This window comes from Cyclospora cayetanensis, unplaced genomic scaffold (genome assembly GCF_002999335.1).
Source record: "Cyclospora cayetanensis isolate NF1_C8 unplaced genomic scaffold, CcayRef3 CcayRef3_contig_19, whole genome shotgun sequence".
NCBI classification, from domain to species: domain Eukaryota; phylum Apicomplexa; class Conoidasida; order Eucoccidiorida; family Eimeriidae; genus Cyclospora; species Cyclospora cayetanensis.
The window spans coordinates 37413-49581 of record NW_020312136.1 but is presented as its reverse complement, the minus strand read 5'-3'; the positions used below and the strand labels follow the sequence as shown (position 1 = coordinate 49581).

General features: G+C 50.4%; 1 protein-coding gene and 3 non-coding genes across 4 annotated transcripts; 1 reads left to right on the top strand and 3 right to left on the bottom strand.

The window, feature by feature from the left end:
• Positions 1-1485: 1485 nt before the first annotated feature.
• On the top strand, positions 1486-1567 carry Trnas-aga. Its single transcript has one exon. It is a non-coding gene; the product is annotated as a tRNA-Ser (tRNA).
• Positions 1568-1883: 316 nt separating this feature from the next.
• On the bottom strand, positions 1884-1965 carry Trnas-aga. The gene has a single exon. It is a non-coding gene; the product is annotated as a tRNA-Ser (tRNA).
• A 449-nt stretch (positions 1966-2414) lies between these two features.
• Positions 2415-2496, bottom strand: Trnas-aga. The gene has a single exon. It is a non-coding gene; the product is annotated as a tRNA-Ser (tRNA).
• A 5232-nt stretch (positions 2497-7728) lies between these two features.
• On the bottom strand, positions 7729-10442 carry LOC34623373 (14-3-3 protein homolog). The gene is made up of 5 exons (XM_026337536.1): positions 9836-10442; positions 9528-9674; positions 9179-9347; positions 8576-8799; positions 7729-7988 (listed from the first exon to the last, which is right to left on the bottom strand). The coding sequence occupies exons 1-5, from the start codon at positions 10440-10442 to the stop codon at positions 7729-7731; spliced, it is 1407 nt and encodes a 468-aa protein (XP_026193321.1).
• Between the last annotated feature and the right edge of the window lie 1727 nt (positions 10443-12169).

Below are 12169 nucleotides of genomic sequence, written 5' to 3'. Positions count from 1 at the left end.
GCTGCTTAAGGTGTTGTTCGTTCGTACACCTCAGATTCCGAGTTACATGAGATATATGCATGCCAAGCACTACTACATTATGGCTTGAGCAGAACGCCAATGTTTACTGGCGTATCATGTCGTAGGAGAAGCCGGGGACCTTCAGCCAGATCAGGAAGAAGAGTCCTAAATGATAAACACCCGGGCAGAGACAAAGAAATGCCAATAGCAAGAAATGAATACTCGCTGACCAACTCTCGTCCTTCAACACGTTCAAGCCGCTCGCCGCGAAAGTCGCCCCCACGAGGGTCAGTGCGACGGCCTGAGGTTCAGTTACACCACAACTCGCACGGCAGGAGGCACGTGTTTGGAGAGCCATCAAACTCCACACGTACGTTCGGGAGGGCCAGTTCCGAGCAAGGCATACGGAACGAGCACAAAAAGATCAATACCAGCTCATCCTACGGAGAAAGAATCATACGGCAGGGCCCAAGGAGGTGCTTGCTGGAGGCAGGCGTCTCTTTTTGGGAGAACCGTCAACTCCATAGACATTTGGAGAATTCATGGAAACAAGAGGCGCACGATGTAGCTGCCAGACACAAAGTGACGTCCGCAGGCAGAATCACATGTGCTTGAGAGCTACTGGCCTCATAGGATTCATTTTCAAAGCGTAATGCTACGTGACTAACCAATAAAAGCGAGTATTTCGGGAGACCTTCTTGCTCTAAAGGCGGTGGCTCTGACAGAAGCCTTCTTTCAAATTCGTTCTTTGGCTGGAAATATCCCTCGCCGTCCGATTCTGCACGCAGGCAGCCATTGTCGACTGCCTCTGGGCTGGAATGGTCAGATTCCTCCTTGACACTGTGGTCCCCCGTCTCCCCCTGCCCCTCTTCTTCCCTCCCAGGGAGCTCGGAGCGGCTTTCCTTTTGGAAGCCACGCCGTCGTAGCTCTGTACACTCCTGCATTATCTTTTAGGGCTGCGTAGGCGGCAAGCAACACCCCCAGACACGTGACTGCTCAGCTCATACCACGCTCCGCAGCGCCAGCGAGGCTGCCAAAGCACAGCCTGCCGGAGCCTAATGCCGAGACACACACGGCTATGGAAACAGCGGCAGGAGCAGCACAAAAGCGTGGAGAAGGAGCAACAGGCCTATCTGCGGCGGCAGAAGCAGGAAGTTGTCCTCATGGCAGCAGGAAAGGCGGCTAGACTCTCAGCCTCAGAATCATACTAGACACTCGGGGAAATATAAAAATATTGCTTGGGGGCAAATATGACATTCTTTGATTTGCAGAAGCGGCTCCCCAACTCTTGACGCTCGAGTAACATGCATGCAACGCGTAGAACAATCCAGAATTACCATTGATGGGCTTGGGAATACCAATGCACATTTTGGCGCCCCCGCATTTTCAGAAAGTCAGAATCAACCGATAGGCAGAATGCGTACAGTTCTATTGAGACGAATGCAGTTTTTTCGTTTCCAATTTGCATAAAAACGGAACCGGCATGGCGGTGTGTCCGAGTGGTTAAGGAGGTAGACTAGAAATCTACTGGGCTCTGCCCGCGCAGGTTCGAATCCTGCCGCCGTCGTTTGCATGTCTGGTCGTTCCAGAAGCCCGTTGTTCCTTTTCGGTCACCGAACGGTTAGGATCAGTTGATTTTCTCCAGCATGAACGTATGGAGAAAATTTACGCAAGGAACGCCGGCTAAGCACATGCTAGGAGGCGGCGCCACGCTGCTCCACCCAATCAGCAGTGCATCGGGCCTGGAGTTACCCGATAGTACCAGCGCCAAATTTTTGTGTTAGAAAACGAGTAACGAAAGGACATGTAAGGCGACAGCAGCATAACTGGCAAGTGAATGCTTCCTGCTCACATACTGAAAATGGTGAGAGCACAAGACTGCTCGACGGCGGCAGGATTCGAACCTGCGCGGGCAGAGCCCAGTAGATTTCTAGTCTACCTCCTTAACCACTCGGACACACCGCCAATGAGGGCTAAAACTTTTTGTCTTGTTAAACGCTATGTGGGCTTTGTCTCAGCAAAACGAATCACCGTTGCACTGTAAACTGTCGGAATACCCGACACCAGGGTAAACGTTCCAGCTCTCATCTGCACTACTACTGTGCTAGATGTGTTGCCCGCGCTTTCCGCTGTGTGTCCCTTTTTTGCTATACAAGACGAGCACGACCAGGATCAAAGACTTCGTTTCCTCTGAATAGGCCGTTGTAACACAGCAGCTCAAAATGTATTCAACAAATTACTAACATGCGTTTGTCCAAGGGCGAACATGTTCTAGGCCGGAAGCACCGTGTTCAGAAATACAAGCGGAGAGCTAGAAAAGCGGCGCAGGCGGCTTGCCGTCGCCACCCGAAGTGATGACCAAGAAAGAGTCAACTGCGACGCCCACCCTTTCCTCTTCCATCAAACGTGGGGAGCGACGGCGGCAGGATTCGAACCTGCGCGGGCAGAGCCCAGTAGATTTCTAGTCTACCTCCTTAACCACTCGGACACACCGCCATAAGGGGATTCAATTTCTGTGTTACACAATAGTTCTTAAACACTTTGCCTTACATTACGCAGGAACTCACCGACTACACAGGGTAAATGTGCGTGAACTAGGCATTGCATACAGCTGATAGCTGGGTAGTGCATGTTAGCCCTGCTTCTTCACTGAAACCCATGGCGATGGGTTCACTTGGTTACGCAGGTAGACTGAAAATTCACTGAACTGTGCCAGTTCATCTATGGACCCTGCCGCCCTAGCATTCTCTGCATAGATTCACCTCAGTAGCGTCCGCCAGCTAACAAGGGTCTACCTGCGCACTGTAAAAGCACAAAGGCCACTCGCGCATTAGTTTGCCCTCATGTAACAAAGAAGAAAGCTTATCAAAGGAATGTACGTTCTTGCTTTAAATTCGACGTGTGTGCTTGCATATTAAATGAAAATTGAACATCGTGTAGGTATACCGATAGACACGTCCATAAGGAGAATGCGAAAGGCTACATTTCACTGCCCGTGCCGCACGGATGCCACGAAGAATACCAAAGGCATACAAGCATACTAAGACGCTCGAAGGTTCATCACTAGCGACTGAAGGCCCGCAGCGAATCATAAGGCTTGTGCACGTACTATCGTGCTGGACAACCGATGGATGCCAGCTATGGCTGCAACTTGGATGCCGGGTAAAGACGAGCAAAGCAAGGACTTAACAAACCGTGTGTCCAAATCGTAGCACTGTAGCAACAACACTGCAAAGTACATGTGAAGCAGACCCTTCTATCACTGCTGTAACACTCCATCTAAGTTCTTCGTTAGGAAACAGTTGACTTCAGGCTGGATACGAAGTAAACAGGGATTTAATAGATGTTTTCAAAAAGAACATTCGCCCTCCCCTGCCCACACTCTTCAGAGTGTGCTACATGGTTCGCGCAGCTGCACTGTGCACGCCGACTACTTGTAGCTGACTACATATAGCTAGCGCACATAAAAAGACCACTGAATCTTCTTGTGGCGGCAAAAGTCGATACATCTAGTTGTCATTATATATGCCTTGTGTAGTATACAATTTTTGAGTGTAGTCTAGCCGCTGCAGCTATCCCCGCCACCTCTCCGTTCTCGAGGCACACGCTATCACGTTCCTCACATGTACGTCAAGATCAGCTGCGTGGAGTGCAGCTGTACAGTTGCCATCTAGCGCCACTCCCCAGCAGTACAGGAACGCGAATGTAAAAGCAGTGTAAATGAGGAAGGCAAATGTGTGCGTCTTCCTTATAGTGAGCTCGAAGGAAAGAAACTGCAGATGCACTACTCATCAACCAACGATAAAACAATTCAACATAACCGTGGCATCTCGACGGCTCGCTGTCCTCGGAGGGCTAGAACGCATGTGCCCTCTGCGACAAGAAAAAAGAGGGCAATTCATTTGTCTGGAGGACTCACAGTATACAACGATTCGGCGGTCCCTCCGCGCGTTACACAGCAGCCTCTGCGTGCACACACAGCCGGCGCACGCAGCGTAGTCGATTCCAAAAAATGCATAAAGGCATACAGAAGAGTGCTCCGACAACATACCTGAGAGTGCCTGCGCATAAACCAAAGTGTAGAGAACGCGTACAAAATGACAACTGCGAACTTCTCAGGCAATCCCCATGTATTAAGGCAGCGTCTACAGGCAAAACAATGATGCATGAGAGTACGGTAAACGGTCGTAGCTGCCCTACCGGGAGCTTCTTAATCTTGTTCCTGTATAATGCACCTTAGAAAGCCCGCCGGACCACCACAACCAAATCTCTAGGCTCAAGACACTTGACCGACCGCCACTTACCCATCAGTTCGTTCCCATTTTTCTTGAGCTTTGCACAAACATCCGCGCACACTAGCCAGCTTTCCTCGAAGCTCCCAGATACTAGACGTTGCTGACAGTTCTGGACCATCAGTTCCGAGGCAGGATTGAAGAGAGGCTCTTCAATGCAGACCAGGGGATGTGCAAGAACAACGGGTAGACGAGTGTACCATAATATTACAATTCAAGCAGCACACAGAGGAAAAAATCAAGCCGATCATCTAGCTTTTGTGAAAACCGACCCGCAGGTACTGCGGAAGTGAGCGAGTGATGCACTCTGTCGGTCAATCTGCCTGAGGGTAGTTCGCAACGGTTATATTATTGTCAGTATGTAGGTACGTCAAAAGCCACCCAAAGCAGAGGTACGAACCTTCAATCCCTATCATATTAATACCCTGGGGAATCCCAGAGCTTCTAAAAATGAGTTGATAAGGAAACTTTCTGAGCCTTGGCACAACTGGAACAAGGAATGAAATGGGCATATATTTTGAGTCTGTCGAAAACGACGTACACGCAGTCCTTATCCTTGCCTGGCGGCAGTCCATTAATAGAGTCCGTAGTCGTATTAGTCCAGATCCCTATAGGAATCGAAGGGCTTTGCGAAAGGCCACGTGTAGGAGAAACTATTCAAGGGTTATCAAAGTCATGGAAACTCTTTGCAAGACAGATTAGAGACTGATGGTTTGTGAGGAGAAGAAAACGACGCCCATATGAATAGCGTCGGCATGTTGGGACCTCGCAAAGTGGCATAGAGCTCCTCTTTCGCACTGAATACCGCTGCTTGATTTCAAGGAAGCGGCGAAAATGCGAAGGACTTAACTGGTGTTTCGGAGAACAAGTAGCCTGGGGCCAGCTTATCACTCACCTCTCCGTCACTAGCCTCGGTTGTTAGGGAAAGATGATGCTCATGATTAGGCAGCGCGATTACCGGAGAAGTTGCGCATTCATGCCACAAACTCGTCCTTTTCTGTCCATGTCACAGACAGGGTTTTCTCAAGTACATCAGTCTGAGGATCAGTCGTTCGAACAGATACAGGAATCGAAATTCCAATAACAAAGTGCAAGCGTATAAAGCTTCATGTCATTGCAGGTAATTCCAAGTGAGAGCCTGGCCTTGAGTGCCTCACCTTTAGCCACATCTGGCTCAATCCCTGCCCCCGAAACACGAAATGACAGAACGACGGCTTTGCATGAAATGCAAAAGTTTGCATGCCTTCATAAGCCATCCTCTTTCCGCAACCGCTAAAGTCTAGCCATAGGTGCGGTAGATGCCCTTGAACGTTTCTGCTGGCGGCAAAATTTTTTTATTTAGAGAGCCATCCACCTCTTCTTGATGGGCTCACAACACATCCCAACTCAGCTGTGCTGCATACAGGCTGTGTCGTTCACATGTCCAAACAGCATACAGGTATCCTCAACTTTGCGAGTGCCAATGCAGATCGCTGACGTGGCGATGTGCCTGCCATGAACGTGCAACGGGATCGGTAAGCACTTTTCTGCGAAGTCAATCGTTGAGCTGGCATTAGTTATGTAGTTTGCTACGTGAGGGGCGAATAGGAAGCATCTGCGAATTATGCTCTGAAAACTCTTGTTCAAGGGTCTAAAATTCACGCCTATAATCCACCTTTGAGGTCCGTTTTTGGTACCATCACCCGGTTATGTATCGAGGCGCTGGTCGATGCCGCACTTTGCTATTAATTCAGCAAATTATACACCTGCCGCCCATCCTTCTTTTCATGCTGTGGTGGCGTCTAACGCCGCAGAACAAAGTTTGGGGCTAATCCATGAAGGAGCTAAATACGATGCAGTGGACAACTGGCATCCGGCCAACCTGCTGGCCGCTTGTAATAATGTAGCGCATCCATAAGCTCCTCGATATTTGCTTATTCTTGAATTCTAAAGAAGAATCACGCAATAAGGTACCAGTCGCAGAGCCACTTAGACGCAATGGATGCTCAGAACCGCCTGCTTCATCTTGCTGAGGTGCTGATTCTACCTTGCTTACCTTAGGGGAAACGAGCGTTGCTCAAAAAATCAAGAGTTCTTTCTTCCTAGAACTTCCTGGCACACTACTATGCGAAGTGGATCGCCAATCGGCCAATGAAAGCTTTGCGCACTTGTCCATCCCTATGACCATCATGCTTTTTTGGTGAACATGGCCCCATTGAGGCATCCGTAAGTACTCTATCAGCTGATATATAACGCCTTTTGATCAGATATGGAGCTGCTTAGTTCACATTCGCATTCAGGCCCTGCCTCTTGCACGCCAGAAGGCGTGCTATTGTCTGCTTCCATTATGACTCTTGTCAAAAAGCCTCAAAGTATTAAGCTACCACATGCCTTGATTGAAACCATAAACCTGCTGCAGGGGAACCCGGGGAACAGCTTGATCGAAATGACGCGCTGCGACTTTACTAACTGTCATGCTTTATGTACGGTCTCCGTAAGACACTAAACTCCAAATTCGATACAAACTTCATAGAAAGTCATTCCATAACGTTCACGAAGTGCTCCCTCCTTTCCCTATCCGCCACCATCAAGGTTCGAGTACTGGGGCAGCGAGGCAGCAACGCTACGAATGGCTGCACGTTTAATGCACTCTGAGCATCCGCCGCCAGCTGCACATAGCACCTGGGGCAGACACACACAATTTTGCGTCTTCTTGAATCAGGCCAACGCTATTATGAGAATAGATAAGATAGACAAACAGGCAAACGCACAAGTAAAATCTTTACTCATGCGTGATTAAACATGACTGTTTAGTAGAAAGTGCCAAAGTGCGGCTTAACCCACAATCAACGATGTCTCTCATATTCTGCAGTCAAGCTGGAGGAGCCTCCTCTAGAAGCTAAAGTCAAAATATTTACAAATGCAGACCTAATCGTAACTTAATCTATGTGCTCTAAAATGCACAAGCATGGACAGAAGAATCTAGTTTAAGCATCCCCAAGTGGATGTAGGCGTCAGCTCCCATGGTGTCGCCGTGTGCAGATGGACCTGCACTTGACCAAAGGCGCATTCCTAAGCGATCAGTCCTTGTGCCCACGTAGGTAAGCAGGAAGGACCGCACCACACACTGTCCTAATATATCGACCCCTAAAAAAGCTTGGGCTCTAATACTGAAGAGGTGCAAGACAGCGCCAAGCATGTTTTTTTACCCCAGAAAACAGTCGCTCTGATATGGAAGCCCATTCTTCACACCCGCATAAGCTTTTTACAAAAGGGCCCAGCTTTAAGACATAGGATCCGTTCCTGTTCATTAAATCGTAGGAGGTTCATGGCTATGAATGTATAGAGAGAGCTTTGCTGCATTGTTGCCCTCCTCAACTCGGCTGTGCCCCCAAGTCGTAAATCAAGTGCTCGGAACTTGAAAAGGAGGGAGCGATGAGAAGAGTCAGGGGTTTCATTAAAATACAGAAGCAGTCGATATAAGAACTCGCTTGGAATCTTCAGACCACGAGTTGATAAGCCGCAAGAGGGTTCTCGCAGCCTTGGTGACCACCACGAAGTCTCCCTCGGGGACTGTGTCCATTGTCTCGGCTACTTCCTTGAATGCACTTCTGGCTATTTCCATGGCCTCCTGACGTTCGCCTAATTGCTGGTGAAGGAAGGAAACGTAACTCACCACAGCATCAATGCGCAGCGTGTGGTAGGGGGGCAGATCTTCTGAAGGGCACGTAAAAATGCGAATGCGCACAGCCACTTCTGAGACACTTGTGGTCGCTTTCTGTGTATCTCCCGACACACTGGAAGGTGAGCAGGTCTTCCGCTCAAGCGCATGTTCAGGTCTCTCTTTAAACGTGGATGTATGACGCAAATGAGAAGGAAAGATAGCCAACGACAGAGAATGTGGAGGCAGGAAAGGGATGCGAGAGGGGAGGAAGTTAGGACCACTTGAAGGGAGCAAACATCATCTTCTATAAAGTTTCAGTGCACAGAAGGCACCAACAGCAGCCTTCGTGTAGCACAATAGCCCCAAGTTGCGGTGAAGGGCCTAGTTAGCTGGATTGCTCCCTCGATATCGTACCTGAAATTCCACTTAGACCACCAGCTAGGTACCCAGCAAACTGGTAGGCTGTCTACGCTTAACTAATGCAGTGGACTACAGAACGCGCTAGCGCAGCCCATGTGAACGCTGGTGGCTGCGCACTTGAGCAGTAAAGGCTATATCTAACTAGCTAGTCCGCAGTCGTCGGCTAGAGTGCCGCCTACCCCGCCAGTACGTTTTCTATCCGCTAAAGCATGGACCTTACTTTGCGCTGTCTCCATAGCTGCCTTGAAGTGTTTGACGGCAAGGTCCTCGCACTGATAAGCAGCGACTCCTTCGCAAAACTCCAAAAGGAAACGGAATATGGTGCCTAGAGTCTGGTTGTAGAAGATCCGCGTAGTGGAGAAGGCCGCGGGAAGGGAGAGGCAATGGCTGGCCACGGCGACGAGCAGCTCGCAGTGGCGCAAGATCTTGTCTTTCACCTCTGCCCTGCAGAAAAGGCACGAACCGAATTGGACAGAAATGACGGGTTTACTGTGTTCAATTGAATCGAGCCAGCTGACTTCACGCCAGCACACCGATTAGCGTTTGCACTGGCGAGGCGCACAAATAGGAACTTCGACCGTGACGATGAACGCCAAAAGCCATGCATGCACAGGGGCTTTTAAGCCGCCTTCCTGTGTCTGGAACCTGCACGCGAATCCCAATGCCCCCAAATGCTGAGACCTTCTAAGGGCTTCTACTTCATGTCCAAGCGCCAAGAGCCCTTAATACAGCTGTGTTTTGAGTCGTAATAACCTCCAGAGGGAACTCTTGGCAGCACACGCAAGGGGGCTGCTGCAAAAGATGTACTCATTAGCAGCCTTACTTTTGTGCCAACACTTCTCTTTGGATCGCCCTCCTTATTCCCACTGGGTGGTTCAAATCGGCTTCGTTTGACATATTCCCCAAGCGGTTCCACTGACTGGCGAGGGAAGATAAAAGGGAGTCAATGCACTGGCGCACTGCTTTCCACTCCTGCTCGGACAAGTCTCGGCCTGCAGAAGCAGTGACAGTAGACAGGATCGGCAACTGAGGATGCAGAAGACTGTGGGTGCTAGACTTATCAGTTGCTGCGCTATGCAGTCGCGGTCATGGCTACAGCAGCGTGCGCAACACGAGCATCGGAAGCAGCAGCAGAAGCCGCACGAGAGCCCAGCGGGGCCTTGTTAGCACACCTTGAAAGAGTTGGCTCCTGATAAGAGTTTTCGCGTAATCCTGGTTGTCCTTATAGCGGTGGCAAGCGGAAGACACAGAGGCCATGAAGACACAGTCCAGTTCAATGGATGGACACCCAGTTGCCCCCAGGGACTCCCGAATCAGCGCTGCGCATTGGCCACATACGTAAAAATGAGTTTAGTGCCTGATTGGACGTTTGAATCAAGGAAGCACACCGATAGGAAGTACGTAAAGAGCATTCGTTGGGCGCTGCATCTGAAGCTTCAGTCGAGAACTCAAAGTGCGAAGCGTGGAGTCCCAGTCTCACACATGGCGGAAGATTCTGAGATGACATTATCGAGTTCCTGATGGGGAATTCCGCTAAAGACCAAAATGCTTTTGGTCATTGCTTCAGGCCCGAAAGTTCCTTCTGGTGGAGCCCAGGACTCTACAGGTGCGCCCTGCTGTTTTGCGGCTGCTCGCTTGTTCATGTCGATGACAAACTTGTGAATATATTTCATGTTCAAGCTACCTGGGCCCGCAGCTGCTGCTGCAGAGGCCTCTCCTGGGTTCACCTTCCCTCCAATCCTTACGGTGCTTTTCTGAGCAGCAGAGCCAACACCTCGGGGAGTGGCCTTAGACGAGGGAGGCTGCAGGCTGCTCCCAGACTCCTGCCATTCTGTAGCAGGAGAGCCCTCCGGGAACTGCGAAACCTGTGAATCGAGGATTCGCGAGGAGTCTTGAGTCATGGAGGCTGCCAGCCTTTGCTGATGCTGCCGGTGGGGTCCTTGAGTCGTCGCATTTTCGGAGGCTCCCAACGGAACAGAGGGCCCTGTGACGCTTTCTTCTTGATTGGACACACCATGAGACCCGAACCAGCGCAGCGGATGCGCTACCCAAGCGAGGCCACGAGGTGTGCCAGGAGGCTCTCCCATAGTGGGCCAGTTGAGGTGTACATACGGCTCAGGGTCACGGGCACAGCCCGCACGGCGTTCTGGTATCGCTGGTTTTCACAACAGAGCTTGCAGTGAAACAGAAACAGAATGAAAGAAGAAAACGTGGGAGGCTTGATGCGCAGGGCTTTCCAGCTCTATGGGTGTTAGCTTTGAGCGAGCTTCTGCATTCAGGGTTCCAAGCCCGCTACGCCCCCTTGCTTTGGCCTACGATCTAGGCTTGAAGGACTACACAGGAGAAGGGAAAACACACGGATAGAAGGTTCAGCCACAGGATACTTTCAATCAGAACCACTGGGGGCCTCAGGGGGCCCCCTATGTTCCCGCGTCCGAAAGTCTCGCCCAGCAGCTGGCCGCTGGCTCAGCCGACTTCGATTGCCCAACCTTTATGAATGAAACGAAAGCATTACGACAACATGCTTGGTATAAAACACGCAATGCTTGTATATCCCATTTTCGGCTTGTTTTGCAGTGTATCCATCATCGCGTTTCCGCGGTCTCGAGATGAACTGGCTGTTACGTTAGCACAGCCAGGAGGTGCAGCGACTTCCTCCCTTCAGTCTCTCTCGCGTCCCCAACTGGCTTCTTTTCCTTATTAAATGCCATAATTATTACGTTGGGAGGCATTGCATGACCACCATAAACTTACCACCACAAATCCCTTGCACATGTGGGCGTTGACAAACGGCTTACGCGATGGGTACCACCACCAACAGGGCAGCAATTCATCTTCCAACTCCAGGCCCTCAAGCACTCCAAATACCTATTTCTGAGTTTCTCGTCATAAGCAGTATTGGATCGAAAGGCGCACAGTCGAAATATCTAAAGGCTGTGGAACGTATATCAGAGCAGCTCTTTTTCGTCCTTCGGGAGCGACTTCCAATGTCGGGCCAAGAGCTTCGCTTGGGCACATCCTGCTGTGCCAGTTATACTTGTTAATACCCAAGTATTTAGGAACTATCCATCTGGTGCTCCTGCTAATGAATGCTTCATGCGGCAAAACAGAGTTGCCTGATAGAAGTGGAATCGATGTTGCGTGCCAAAGTGCGCTATAGCTTGCCAATATGTGTAATTGGGTACACATGAATAGGCGGAGCGTTTAGATGGCGCAGCAACGCCCCTGCACCCTAGCACGCTATTTCGTTCCTTTTTTGCAGAAACCCACCAGGGAGGAAAGGGCGGTAGGGAGAGGGGGAGGGAGCATTTGTTGGACACTTGAGAACTTTCTAGTAGGTTTTGTAATGGGTCAGAGGCTGAAAGACTCTCCCTGAGGGGACCCTTGGTGGGGCGCCACCTTTGCTGGAATAAAGCTCCACGTGAAACCCCATACTCTTGAATGCCGATGGCTGGGCTGCAGAGGAGAAACAGAGGCCATGCAGCTTAACGCTCATAGATTGCAGCAAGTCTGCCGAGCCAAGATGTTGGCATCCAAGTCTCCAGTGGGAGGCCCCGCCGTGCACCTCAGCCTTCCATCGCACAATTCTATCCCACCCCATCCAATTTGCGGGTTTACCAAGCACTATGGAGGGCAAAGGAGATACTGCTGCACCCCTGAGAGAAGCAACTACGCAGGAGTTCTAGGGAGAGATGGCGTACGAGAGAATGAATTCACCTCGAAAGAGGCAAAAAGAGGAGCCTCGCTACAATCGGTGGAGGGAAACAGCACACGAAGGTGCGTAACGGGCCCATACGCCTTCGTGAACAGGGTC